This window comes from Acinonyx jubatus, chromosome X, assembly GCF_027475565.1.
Source record: "Acinonyx jubatus isolate Ajub_Pintada_27869175 chromosome X, VMU_Ajub_asm_v1.0, whole genome shotgun sequence".
Taxonomy (NCBI): Eukaryota; Metazoa; Chordata; class Mammalia; order Carnivora; family Felidae; genus Acinonyx; species Acinonyx jubatus.
The window spans coordinates 94,252,912-94,266,873 of NC_069389.1; the positions used below are offsets into that span (position 1 = coordinate 94,252,912).

Genomic DNA, 13,962 nt, shown 5'->3' on the forward strand with positions numbered 1-13,962 from the left:
AAGAGTCTGATGCTCAGCCAACTGAGCCACCCAGGTGCCCCTACAATTGTTATTTCTTTAAGTAAACATACATTTTGCTTCAAAAGATATTTACGTGACTGTAATTGGTGCATACCATAATACCACAGTGACTTTTTGCAGGTTTATTTGCAAAGCTTAATCCACCCCCCCCACCCCCCTCGCATAAAGGAAGACAACAATTTAGAGAAAAGAAGCCTTCCGAATTCAGTACACATTTTGGATAGATTGTATTCACTGACGCAGATTGAGTTACATAGTATCCCTGGGCTGTGAGGCTGTGGTTTTGATCCAGTGTTTTAGAAAATCCTGCTGCAAAGTTCAGTCCGGGAGAATCCACTGACCTCTCCAGCAAAAGTAATAAATCAACCCTCACAACGCAGGAGAATACTGTTTTCAAGTTGAAACGGACTGGACAAGCCTTGAAAGTATGTTTAAACAGTATCTATTATTTGGTGACTTGGCTTGTCATTTAGAAAAATACGTCATTGGGAAAGTAACGATGCAACTGAACTAAAGGTCTGACAGTCCAGCTTGACAATTAAAAATGAAACAAAATGCTGTGTGCGATTTTGCTGTCATTGCAGATTAAAATCGAGCTTCCCATTCACCTGCATCAAAAGCATCATTTGCTCTTCACGTTTTATCATGTAAGTTGTGAAATTAACACAAAGGGAACAACCAAAAAGCAGGACACAGTTGAAACTCCAGGTGCGTGTATTCTTTAAAAGTGTCTTTCTACGACTGTTTGAGATGGAATTGTCTAGAATGCAACAGGCCTCTTTTCCTCAGGCTGCGAACCACTTCTTAAAAAGCACATTTCGGAGTTAAAAGGTTCATCGGTGTGAGATGAATTGTATGTTCATGCGACCACCATTTCTACCACATGTCGCGTCCAAATGCTTGCCTGTGTGCTTGGAGTCCTGGAAGTCACGTAAAATGACACATACGACATAAAGCCATGCTTCTCATGCGGGGACACATATTGTGATAGGCATTATCTGTGCTATTTCTGTTATGTAGAATGGCCCAGCAACCAGAACTTTCCAGTTCGGCTCCCTGAGGAAGTGGGAGGTGAGCCCAAAGCTGGGGACATTGTTGAGCTTGAGGGAGATTGGGGACACCCCCTGGTTCTAGTGAGAACAGAACAGATGCCATGAACTGGAATAAACTCTAGTAGTGAAGCCCCAGTCCTGGTCCCATTCGGCAAGGCTGGAGGTAAAGAAGTAGGGGCCCTGTAAACATTGTGTGCCACCCCCACTGTATAGATGTCAGCATGCTCTGGGATTCAGATCCAAGCTGGCCTGGATCGGCCTTAAACTCATTCATTCATTCATTCATTCATTCGTTCACCAACTACGTCTGCATGTTTATTATGTGCAAGAAAGACATTGTAGTAGGTACAACATAGATTGCGTCTTAAGGGGGCGTATGGTCTAGCCAGGGAAATGAGACCTGTGTGGACAACTACAATACAAGATCAAAAGTAGTTACTGAGAAAGTGGTACGATGTGATCTCAGAGAATATTGAGTTATTACTTCAGCTGGTGGAGGGACGAGTGGCTGGGAATCTGGGAAGGCTTCCAGGAGGAGATGGTGTTTGGGTGAGGCCTTAGAGGGGCGGGGTTGAGATTGAGAATGCAGTGATGGTAGGAAGGTAGCAGATTCAAGGATAAAGGAGCAGCCTGTACAGAGAGAGGCGGACTGTTGAGGGGTATGGCCAGGAAAGCACACATAGTTCAATACCACGAGAGCACAGGGTGTTGGGAGGGGGAACCACAGGATGTCAGGTTGATAAGGAGGCGTCAGATCGTGGAAAGCCTTGAATGCCAGGCTGTGGATTTGATTGCATTCTGTCACCAATATGGAAATACAGAAGGGTTGTAAACACCAGTAAGAGCTGTTCTGCGGGAAGTCCATAGAAATCGCAGTTTGTTCAGGGCAGGGACCTTGAGGGTTGAGAAGAAATCTGGGGGAACAGTAGGAACCCAAGGCTGTGCCTCTCTTGAAAGACAAATGACTACTTCCTTATTTCTTCCTAGACAGCAGTGGGCAAGGTGCTCGGTGGAGCAGGAGATGGTTATTCTGTGGGCCACTCATCACGTGTTACTGCCCATCCTTAAGTGGCTCCACGCCTTTGAGCCAGATGGCGTGTGCTTGACATCGTACCTTTCCAGCTTCCAAGTGCTCTATATGCGTTTTCACTGAGAGACACCCTTGGTCGTGCTTTTGATTAATTCACCGTGCGGAAGGTGTTGCCTAAGCAATTCCATAGAGACAGAAAGTAGATTAGCGGTTGCCAGGGACTGGGGAGAAGGGAAAATAGGGAGTAGCTTCTAAGAGGTGTGGAGTTTCTTTTCGGCGTGATGAAAGAGTTCTGGAATGAGTAGCAGTGGATGCCCAGCTTTCTGAAATAGACTAAAAATCATTGAATTGTGCGCTTTAAACGGATGAATTGATAGAGGAGGCAAGGAGAGGGGAAAATGGGTGATGGGCATCGAGGAAGGCACTTGTGGGGATGAGCATTGGGTGTTGTATGGAAACGATGAATCACGGGAATTTACTCCCGAAACCAAGAGCATACTATATACACTGTATGTTAGCTAACCTGACAATAAATTATATTTAAAAAAAAAAAAACAACGGATGGATTGTATGGTATCTGAATTCTAGCTCACTACAAATTTCTGTGGGGAAAAGTTTTGCCCAAGAACAAGAGAGAGATTTTCCTATTTTCTGGACTGGAAGCCATTTGTCTCCTGTCCAGTTTTCGGTTAATTACTCTGACAGAGTCCTTTTGAATGGTTCTTGCACTCATGTTACTTTCCTGTGTTCTTTATAGGAGAACAGCTCTGGGTAAACCATTTCTGAAGCTGTACTAGTAAAGATCCCTGCGGGCGTGTTTCAGAGTCTGAGAAAGCCATTTAGTCTACTTAGAGAAAGCAACATATTTGTCTTTTAAGAATTAAAGCATTTGCCAAATTAAACACGTGAATGAAAACATTCTAACCAGATTTGTGTTGACTTCTGTGTTCACAGTATAAACACGCACGCACGCACACACACACACACACACACGCTCACGCTCACGCAAAGAATTTTAAAGAATCAGAAGGCAGCGGCTTTAAAAAGTGCTCTCCAGCCAACACCCTGTCTCGTATGCCAGAACTGGGTCCAGAGCAAGCTTTTTTACTGCTGAGTTATAAACACTTGAAGCCCAGAGTAATCTCTATAATGGAAATACTGACACTGTTCAACCTGAGGAATACAGATGGCTCTGACTCATTTAGCTAGAACATGATGAGTTCTTTAATAGAAATCCAAGAGGCTTTCTTGAGTAGAACCGTTAAGAAATATAGAGACTGGGAAAAATCTCTCAGTGGATGCAAGTTGTAAACACTTATGCACTGGCTGCATTCTCCTACTGCGTTTTCCTCCTCCTGTACTCAGGAAAACCGCCCAACTGAGTACTGCCTTGTATGAATACGGACTGCAACCTTGGCTTGTGACCTTGATTTTTCCGTAGTCCCCTACTCTTGGATTGCTGTCAGAAACTTTGGAACTTACTGCTGGTGGTCTGAGATTGTCCCAGACACAAGACTCTGTACTTCACCTAAGAATGGATGAGAGAGGTCTGAGTCCTTTTTAAAAAAAAATAAGTCTACGGGCGCCTGGGTGGCTCAGTCGGTGAAGCGTCCGACCTCAGCTCAGATCATGATCTCACAGTCTGTGAGTTCGAGCCCCGTGTTGGGCTCTGTGCTGACAGTTCAGAGCCTGGAGCCTGCTTCAGCTTCTGGGTCTCCCTCTCTGTCTGCCCCTCCCCTGCTCTTGCTCTGTCTCTCTCTGTCTCAAAAATAAATAATCATTTAAAAAATTAAAAAATAAGTCTACCACAAATTATCCCCCAAAGGGTAAACATAATGGTCCTGATGCACTTTTAAAAACTTAAAGTATTTTCGTATATTATTACCTGTCTTTGCTCTCTCCTAACTATGAGATGGAAAGATTGTGTGTTGTTCCCAATTTATAGTCCAGGAAATTGAGTAAATAAGTCATTAGTGGCCAGGCTGGGATTAGGAAGCCATCCAAATGCATTGTTCCTTCCCGGGTATTCGGACGCCCAACACCTGGACTCCCACATATGGACCCCACCCCCACCGCAGGAAACATCGCCACCCTGCCCTGCTCCCCAGCAGCCAGAGATTTGTGGAGCTAATTGCATTTGCGATTTCGTTTCTCACGGTTGATTATTGTGTTGGCAGTTGGCTTTGCCTGGGTACCTTTGCTGAAGGATGGTAGAATCATTACATTTGAGCAGCAGCTGCCGGTTTCAGCCAATCTTCCTCCAGGCTACTTGAATGTGAATGATGCAGAATCAAGAAGGGTAGGAGAGTAACTGTCTTTGTTGAAGTAATCACAATGTCATGTTTAAAAAGTAGAATGCTGGGGGCGCCTGGGTGGCGCAGTCGGTGAGCGTCTGACCCTTGCTTTTGGCTTAGGTCATGATCCTAGGGACGTGGGAACGAGCCTCGGGTTGGGCTCTGCACTGAACATGGAAGTTCCTTAAGATCCTCTCTCTCTCTTTCACTTTCTTTCGCTCTCTCCTCTTTCTTTCTCTCCTTCCTTCCTCCCCCCTTCCTCTGCCCCTCCCTGTACTCACTCGCTTACGCTGTCTCTCTCTCTCTCTCTCTCTCTCTCTCTCTCTCTCTCTCTCTCTCTCTCTCTTTCTCAAAAACATGAAAAGTAGAATGCTGTATTCTAGAGGATAGCTTCACAAACTGTGGTCTGAGGACTGGTCCACAAGAAAGATAAGTCAGGAAAATCAGTGTAAAACTTTGATAGCAATTTGACCCAGGTTACCTTGTGTCTGTTAATTCTAATAAGTTTCAAAAGCTGGGGCTTGGAGTTTGTGCATCATCTTAAAATACTCCTTTAGTTACTAGTTCATTTTTATTGTAATTTATAAAAGTGTCAGCCTGCCAAAGATTGGAAATTCAAAATGGTTTAGGATCCATTTACTCTAAAGGCAGACTGTTTTCTCCAGGAATTCCCTATGTGTGAAACTAACACATTTGTTTCTGTTCACAGCAGTCTAATGTGGATATTAAGTGGGTAGATGGCGCTAAGCCTTTGTTGAAGATTAAAAGCCACTTAGAGTCTACCATTTATACTCAAGTAAGTTGCATCATGTGAATTTCGTCAATTTTGCTATTTGAATATTTTTTTAAAGTTCTTTGTTTGGTGGTTGTTGTTTTTTTTTTTCCTTAGTAATCTCTACACCCAGTGTGGGGCTTGAACTCAGGACCCCAAAGTCAAAAGTCACATGTTCTTCTGACTGAGCCAACCGGGGGCTCCTGAATCCATTTCTTGTTTAAAATAGACTATGTTCGATTCCTGCAGCCTCAGAGAAGTTGTGGCCTCAAAGACTTTCTCATTAGCAATAACATCATTCTTAACTGTAATAGCTCAAATTGTATAATCCCTGTCAAATCCCCAAATCCGTTTATTCCCATTAATGGATTCATGCCTTACAAAACTCTGAAAGGAAGGTTGGAGGCTATCATCACCTTTTTTAAAAAATAAATTTAAGTTTTGGGAACAGTTTGGGATTTGCAGAAAAATAGGGTCGTACATACAATTCCCATACACCCTGTGCCGAGTTTCCCCTGTTACTAACCTCTTACATTATTTAGTATGGCACAAGGGCACTAGGGTGGCTCAGTGGGTTTAGCGTCCGACTTTGGCTCAGGTCACGATCTCCTGGTTCAGGAGTTCGAGCCCCACATCAGGCTCGCTGCTGTCGGCCTGTCAGCTCTTTAAAGAGCTTGCTTTGGGTCCTCTGTCCTCCTCTCCCTCGCCCTCCCTTGCTGTGCTCTCCCCAAAATAAATAAATATTTAAAAAAAATTAGTATGGCACGTATGTTCTAATTAATGAACCAGTAGTGATCCATAACCATTGACTAAAGTTTGTATTTATTCAGATTTCCTTCTTTTTTACCTATGGATTCTATCCAGCGTAACATATTACATTTAGTTGTCACATCGTCTTAGGCTTCTCTTGGCTGTGACAAGTTCTCCGACACTCATTGTTTATGATGACCTTGTCAGTTTTCATGAGTAGTGAAGTTTTGTAGGATGCCCCTCTGTTGGAATTTGTTTGATGTTTTTCTCATAGATAGACCGGAATTGAACATAGCAATGTGAAGTCAGTGGATCATGGATGGCTAGTAGTTTACCCTTGTTCTTGGCATCCATGAAATTACAATCAAAATACCTGTTGGAGATTCTCAAGCACAGTTTGGAAATTCACCGATGAGGAAGATGAAGTCCACGTTCCTTCGTGTGGCCTATAAGGTCCTTCTCGGTATACGATATCTAGATTCCACATAGGACGGCTGGATACTTGCCGACCAAATTGCCACGATCATTAAAATCTAGAAGCAGCCCGGGGCACCTGGCTGGCTCAGTCAGTCAAGGATCCGACTCTTGATCTCAGCTCACGTCTGGATCTCAGGGTCGTGAGCTCAAGCTCCGCATAGGGCTCCACACTGGGCATGAAGCCTGCTTAAGATGTAGAGGCTGCCCAACCCGACAGACCACACCCGTCAAAAAAAGGAATTAAATGAACATTTGGCTAGCTGCGCAAAGATTGTGGCCTGCCCGGTATGCGTGGGTACACGCTCACTCCGCCCGGTTTTGCTGCTTTTTGTGATGGCGAGGGGACCACGGGACACGGGCACACGTGTCGGTGACTGCAGCTGCCGAATCTGGGAGTCAGAAGACCCAGATCCATCAGCTTGTGAGACGCGGATGCGAGGGGGACGGAGCGTTAGAGCGCCTGTGTTTGAGGGTGATGAATCAGATTTCTATGGCTGTGTCCATCTGTTTTGCAGGATCTACATGTCCACAAATTCTTCCATCATTGCCAGCTGATTCAGTCGGGCTCCACAGAAGTTCCGGGGGAGCTCATTAAATATTTAAAGGTAAATGAACAGCAGCTTTCGGCGGAAGGTTTGTTTCTCGTGTCTTTCTCGTTGCCACGTTTTGATGGGGGGGGGGGGGGAGGGAAATGAACACCTTAAAATAGTTGGGGCTGTGTATCCTCAAGGGAATACTTTCTGTAATGTGCTTTTCTATCAGTTGCCTATTTAGGAGCAGACAGCAGAGTTGCTACATTAGGAAGAAACTGTTATAGCCAGACTCTGTCGACATATTTTTTGAAAATCTCATGAAAATGTTTACTTCAGTTCCATAAATCGGTTTTCTTGGCTCTTTTCTCTTCCTGCTGACTGCCCGGTGAAGGTGGCTCCTGCCGTGGGGAAAAGGGTCAGGACACATGGGAGCGCGTCCCTTTTGCTGGGAGTAAAATGGACGATTCCTGTGTCTGTGGGTGAAAGATGATATCAGCAGGGTCCACTGAAGACCGAAAAGCCCAGTTTCCGCGTGTCGCGTGGGAGAGAGTCTTAAGAAACACCATATTTTATTTAAATGTCTTGAGAACCCAAGGCTCTGTTTATTCCCTAACACGGTGGGACTGAACTGTACATCGTGGGACCCAGCTGGCAGGGACTGTTTCTGGTTACTCCTTTCGTAGGTCAGCCATGGAAAGTCTGGGGCATTTTTACTTTATTGATTTGTTTTTAATTTTTTAAATATTTATGTATTTATTTGGGGAGAGAGAGCGCGCGAGCGAGCAGGCGAAGGGACAGAGAGAGAAGGAAACAGAATCCCAAGCAGGCTCCGCACCATCAGCACAGAGCCCGATGCGTGGCTCAAACCCACGAACCGGGAGATCGTGACCTGAGCCAAAATGAAGAGTCGCACACTCAACCGACTGACTCACCCTGGCACCCCAGGAATTGTTATTTTAAATGAAATCTCTACGGGATTTCCCTTTGGATGTATGTTATTACTTAATGATGTTCTCAGGAGACCAAAACATTTGTCTCTTTTTTTAAAAAAATTTTTAATGTTTATTTATTTGAGAGAGAGAGAGAGAGAGAGACAGCATGAGCAGGGGAAGGACAGAGAGAGAGGGGGACACAGAATCCAAAGCACGCTCCAGAGCCTGGAGCTCTGAGCTGTCAGCACAGTGTCTGATGCGGGGCTCGAACTCCACAAACTGTGAGATCACAACCTGAGCTGAAGTCAGACGCTTAAGTGACTGAGCCACTCAGGTGCCCCCAAAAATGTTTGTTTCTTTCAGAGAGGTAGTGTGACATGAGACCACAGGTATGGGTTCTGGAATCGTTTCACCGAGCTTGTGTCCCAGATCTGTCCCCTATTAGCTCTGTGATTGACCTTGGCCAAGTTACTGAACTACTCCAAGCCTTGGTTTCTTCATCTGTCACACAGGGATAACCTGTGATGCCAACTCGTAGGGTGGTTGTGGGGCTTAAGTGAGATAGGACATCCACCATATCGTAATCACTCGGGGTACACTTATTTCTTGAGTGCCTTCTATGGGTCAGAGACATCATTCTGAGTGTTTGGAATATAAGGAAAGAAAGAAACAATAATCCCTGTTGTCAAGCGCTTACTTTCTTGTGGAGGCAGATGGAAAATAAACAAGTAAGTGAGTGTGTTATATGTATGTACATAAATCTAAATATATATAAATATGAGCAGTTTGCTTTGCTTGGTGTGTCCAGCGGGACTTCCAGAGTGTGAGGACATCATATTGGAGGAACTAGGCAGGTAAGGCCTCCTAAGCCGTGATGAGGAGTTTGAACAGAGGAGTGACATGGCATGATTTGGGTTTGTTTGGTTTTTTTTTAATTTGTATTTTTGAGGGAGAGACAGAGTGCGAGTAGGGAGGGGCAGAGAGAGACGGAGACACAGAATGGGAAGCAGGCTCCAGGCTCTGAGCTGTCAGCACAGAGCCCGACGCGGGGCTCGAACCCACAGACCGCGAGATCACAATCTGAGCCAAAGTCGGAGGCTTAACTGACTGAGCCAGCCAGGTGTTCCTGTGATTTGGGTTTTTAAAGTATCATTCTGCCTACCATATTGGGAAGATACTGTTGGTAGGGTAGAAGCAGGGAGATAGATGGTTGATAAACGGTGGCTATTATTCTTTTAAAAAAAATGTTTTTTTTTTTAATTTTAGAGACAGAGAGAGAGTGAGAGTGCCTGAATGAGGGAGAGAGGCAGAGGGAGACCTCAGGACAGAGCCCAACATGGGGCTTGATCCCAGGACCGGGCCAAAAATCGAGAGTCGGACGCTCAACCGACTGAGCCACCCAGGTGCCCCTGTGGTGGCTATTATTCTTAATTATCATAAGCAGTATAACTGTCATCCAGCTTTCAAATCCTTTCCTCGGGTAACGTCTAGAAAGCCAGCTCTGTGTACGAATGCTTCGTCTGTTAAGATCTTTGGCTTTTCTTCCAGGGGGGAAGCTCCATAAAAGTTTTAGCAGAATGGAATGGAGCAGAGCATCATTTTCATATACTGGTATTCTTAAAATGGAGTAAAAGAAACGCACTCCTATTTGTGTCTTTAAGGGTGTGGAATTTCTGATATTTATGTGACCTTTGCTCGCCCTCTAGTGGCAGTGAGTGAAATGCCACACGATTGCAGAAAGAGCGGAACTCCTGTATGGACCGTTTGCACTGGAAGGGCGTCTTGAGATTTTTTTGATGAGGAAACTGAAGCCCAAGTAGAGGGGATTTGCCTGTGGTCACTCAGCTAGTCAGTAGCAGAGCTGAGCTCAGCCTGCGACACGTGTGTCTTAACTCCTGGTCTCGTGTTCTTTCCATCAAGCCTTGCTGTCTGTTGTCCCTGTAAATGGCCTTGTTTTACCAATTCACTTAACATCTACTTATGTATGGAATATTTCCCCCCGATGCTGCGAGGCTTGCAGAGAAGAATAACTGAGGGTCATCGCCCATCTTAAGACCATTTGGAGAGAGAGGACATACATAAATGAAATGACAATATAAGTCATCAGTACAAATGAGAGTCGAAAGCAAGATATGATAGATATCAAGTGCATGGTACAGGTTGGTGTGCTGAGGGCTCAGGGAATTTAGGAACCACTGAGACTACAGGCCTCCCATCTTAATTGGTTCCTTATCTTATTTAAATTTTTTTTTAATCTTTTTTTGAGAGAGAGAGAGAGAGAGAGACAGTACGAGCAGGGGAGGGGCAGAGAGAGAGGGAGACACAGACTCCCTCTCCAGGTTCCAGGCTCCGAGCTGTCAGCACAGAGCCCGACATGGGGCTCGAACTCACGAACTGCAAGGTCATGACCTGAGCCGAAGTTGGACACTTAACCGACTGAGCCACCCAGGCGCCCCTGTTGGTTCCTTATTTTATTCATTGATCTCGTCATTCACCAAATCCTTACTGAGCACTTCGTATGGGCCAGATATTGATGAGGGCACTAGGAATATAATGGGGAACTGTTCAGACTACATACCTGCTCTAGTTGGGGTAGAGAGTGTATAAATGAGTAACTTTAGGTCAAGATAAATGCTGTGAAGCAAAGAGAACAGGTTAACGGGGTCCGGCGTGACAGGAGCACGTTCTAGACGGAGTTGTCACGGAGGGCTGTCTCAGGAGCTGATGCCTCCAGCTGAAAAGAAATAGGTGACAGGAAGACAAGCATAGGTGATAAAGCCACGGCAAAGGAGAACAGAGTATTGCAGCAGATGTAAACATCTCGCGATGGCATGTTTGAAAGACAGAAGGAAAGAAAAGACGGTGTAGCTGGAACGCAGGGAGCAGCTGGAGGGGGCAGGTGGCATGAGAGGAGCTTGCTGGGGTACATCTAGGAATGGGGGGCCCTTGACAGCCTTTTGTTCGTGGTGGTTCTGTTTGTAACAAAGGGGGAAAAGAGCACTCTAGCGCTGTTGCGTCGAGAATAAATGACCGAGGAGCGATACAGGATTAGTTTTGCATTGACTGCCCATCTCTCTTTTCTACCTGATGTGATCGCACTTGCCCTTTAACTCTCCTCCTCTCTGAAGCCTTATTGAAGACTCCGTTGTTTCTTCCTTTGTGCGTTTTGTATAGACCGCTATTTGTACACGTTGCCATTCGTATTGCAGATTTAGTCCCGGGTCTTTACCCCGCCTCCGGCCACCCTCCCCATAGACCGTGAACTGCTTGATGGTGGGAACCAGGGCTTTTGTTGGTGTGCTTGGCATTTGGAAGTTCATTCACAGTGCCTTTGTTGAATGAGTGGGATGAGCGGCTTCACCGAAGTGTAGGGGTTGAACTTGACTTGGAAAGGTGGCTGGGATGTGGCCACAAACCGAACAGAAGCACCAAGGCAGGAATGCATGTGATCTACTCGCAGAGCAACCAAGGTACCAGTTTGGCCTTGTGAAGAATGTGGAAAGCGTTAAGGCTAAAAACACAGGTTAGGTCTCAAGTGATCTTGAACCCCAGGCCAGGGTTTCTCAACCTTGGCAATATTGACACTTTGGACAGGTTCATTGTCGTACGTGGCTGTCCGGTGCACTGTCGGATGTTTAGCAGCATCGGTGGCCCGTGCCTGCTAGGTGTCAGCAACCCCCAGTTGTGACAACCCCAAATGTCTCCAGACCCGGCGGGACGTCCCGTTGGGGGGCAGAGTGGCCCCTGGCTGCCAAGCACTGCCCTAGGTCATGGGGAGGCATCCCAGACAGGAGGTGACCTGCTGTAACCCAGTCGGAGGGAGGTGAATTTGGAAATGAGAGGTGGGTGTGTGGGAAGTAAAGAGAACCTGTAGAGGCCTCCTAGGAAACGATTAGACTATTTTGATTATAGGTTCAGAGGGGGTGATGGCAAGTAAGGCTGGAAGAGAGGGGGCAAAAGGAAGGAAAACCTGGAAGGCTAGGCTATGTACGGGGGCCTGGGAAAGAGAAAGAGTGAGTTCCTTAGGTACAGAGACTTGTCCCCTCCATCTCTGTATTTCCCAGAGCATGAAACCTTGAAGGGAGGTCGAAACAGTGAGACTTGTTTTCGCCTTCTGGTTGGCTGGTTGGTTAAACGATTGAGTGAATGAAGGAACGCGGAGAGAAGGGAAGGAAGAAGAAAGAAATTTTACAGATTCCGCTGCTTGCGTCGTTTCTACGTATATGTGGGCACATGGCTTCTTTTTGCCGTTAACGCACCTACCGCCAGAGACAGGGTGTTACAACTTGGAAGAAATGTACTAGGAGGATGTCTGAATGTCGTGCGGCCTCAGTTTCGTGGGTGGGGCCAGTGGAAAGCCGATTATGTAGAGAAATGCACTTGATTGAATCTCCCTTCTCAGCAGATTGACTGGTGGTCCCCATTCTGTCAAACACACCGCCTGCTGGGACGTGTCGGTTTACCGAGACTCAGGCGTCTTTGTTCCAAAACCCGCTTATCCCAGTCATACTTTTTTATCTTCAGTAAACAAAGTATCTAATGCGAAATAAACTAACAAAATCTGAGGGCCCAAACAGAGATGTGGCTAAAGGAGCTAACCAAAGCGCCCTGTCTTACAAAGCTCACGTTTACGTGAGCTTCTATTCTAGTGAGTACATCTCTCATGACTTGATTTTTTGTTGTTTCACATTGACAAGTTACGTCCTATTTCTGTTTGTTTTCGTAACTAACAATGGCTTATTTTAGTGTTTGCATGCCATGGAGATCCAAGTGATGATACAGTTTCTGCCTGTAATTCTTATGCAACTCTTCCGAGTTCTCACAAACATGACCCACGAAGATGACGTTCCTGTCAACTGTACCATGTGAGTTTCGGCCCTATAATACGGAGAAGCAACTCTTGTTTCTTTTTGTGTTTCTGCATTTTAAATACAAATTTATCTTCCAAATGAGAATGCAAAAGTCAGAAATCTAATATCTGTTCTCTCTTGTTTCATGCTTCTCAGACTGGGGGACCTTGTATCCCCAGGGATAGATGGTACCAGAAATCAAAGGACAAACTGAATGTGTTTTCCTCGACCAGGGGTTCTCAAACTTTACTGCATGTTAGAATCACCCAGGGAGCTTTTAAAGATGTGTGTGCCGAGACCACATTCGTACCAGTGAAACCAGAATATCTAGGGATGGAACTCAGCGTCAGCAATTTTTTTTAAAGTTTTCTAGGTGATTCCATAATGCAACAGAGTTTGAGAACCATTGCCCTAGACCAGCGTTGTCCGATAGAACTTTCTCCAGTCATGGAGTTGTTCTACATGTGTGCTGTCCAATATGGTAGCCATTAGCCATTTAGCTACTGAGCACTCGAAATGTGGCTAGCGTAACTGAGGAACTGAGTTTTCTTTAATTTACATTTAGTTAACATGCAGTATAATATTGGTCTCAGGAGTACAATTCAGTGATTCATCACTTACATACAATACCCAGTGCTCATTCCAACAAGTGTCCTCCTTAATGCCCGTCACCCATCTAGCCCATCGCCCGCCCACCTCCCTCCGTCAACCCTCAGTTTGTTCTCTATATTTAAGAGTCTCTTATAGTTTATTTCCCTCTCTCCTCTTCCCTCGCCCCTTCCCCTATGTTCATCTGTTTGAGGAACTGAATTTGTAACTGTAGTTCATTTTAATTAAATAGCCACAAGTGGCTAGTGGCTCTCATGTTGGACAGAGTCGCCCTGAACCATGAATTTTTACTGAAAAGGATAAAGGATTATTATTTTTTTATAGAAACAAACAAGGATCTGTGGTAGAGTTGAATGGAAAATGCACTGAATTTTGAAACGAAAATAGGATACTCCAAAGAATTGAGAGCTCAGTGCTGGATGTTTCTGGCTTTGCTGCTTCTGCCGTTGCCACGACCTGTCCCAGCGGGTCTTAAGCTACGGCCCTGCACACCGTTTGCTTTGCTCTGCTGTTGGGGCTAGTTTGCTTGAAAACTTAAGAAGCATTATTCTAGTCCAGTGGTTGTCCAATATGGCTCCCGCACCAGCACCATCAGTATCACCTGGGAGGTTAGGGGAAAACAAAAAACAAACAAACAAACAA

At 45.4% G+C, this 13,962-nt stretch overlaps 1 protein-coding gene across 5 annotated transcripts in view; it reads left to right on the forward strand.

Moving 5' to 3' along the window:
• The window catches only part of DOCK11 (dedicator of cytokinesis 11), a 195,112-nt gene that overhangs the window by 94,455 nt on the left and 86,695 nt on the right, over positions 1–13,962 (forward strand). For all 5 annotated transcript variants that reach the window (XM_027054306.2, XM_027054307.2, XM_053201592.1 and 2 more), the window contains exons 20-24: positions 606–729; positions 4,281–4,402; positions 5,107–5,193; positions 6,912–7,001; positions 12,608–12,726. In XM_027054306.2, coding sequence (XP_026910107.1) covers positions 606–729; positions 4,281–4,402; positions 5,107–5,193; positions 6,912–7,001; positions 12,608–12,726 — 542 coding nt within the window. The remainder of the gene's footprint in view (positions 1–605; positions 730–4,280; positions 4,403–5,106; positions 5,194–6,911; positions 7,002–12,607; positions 12,727–13,962) is intronic.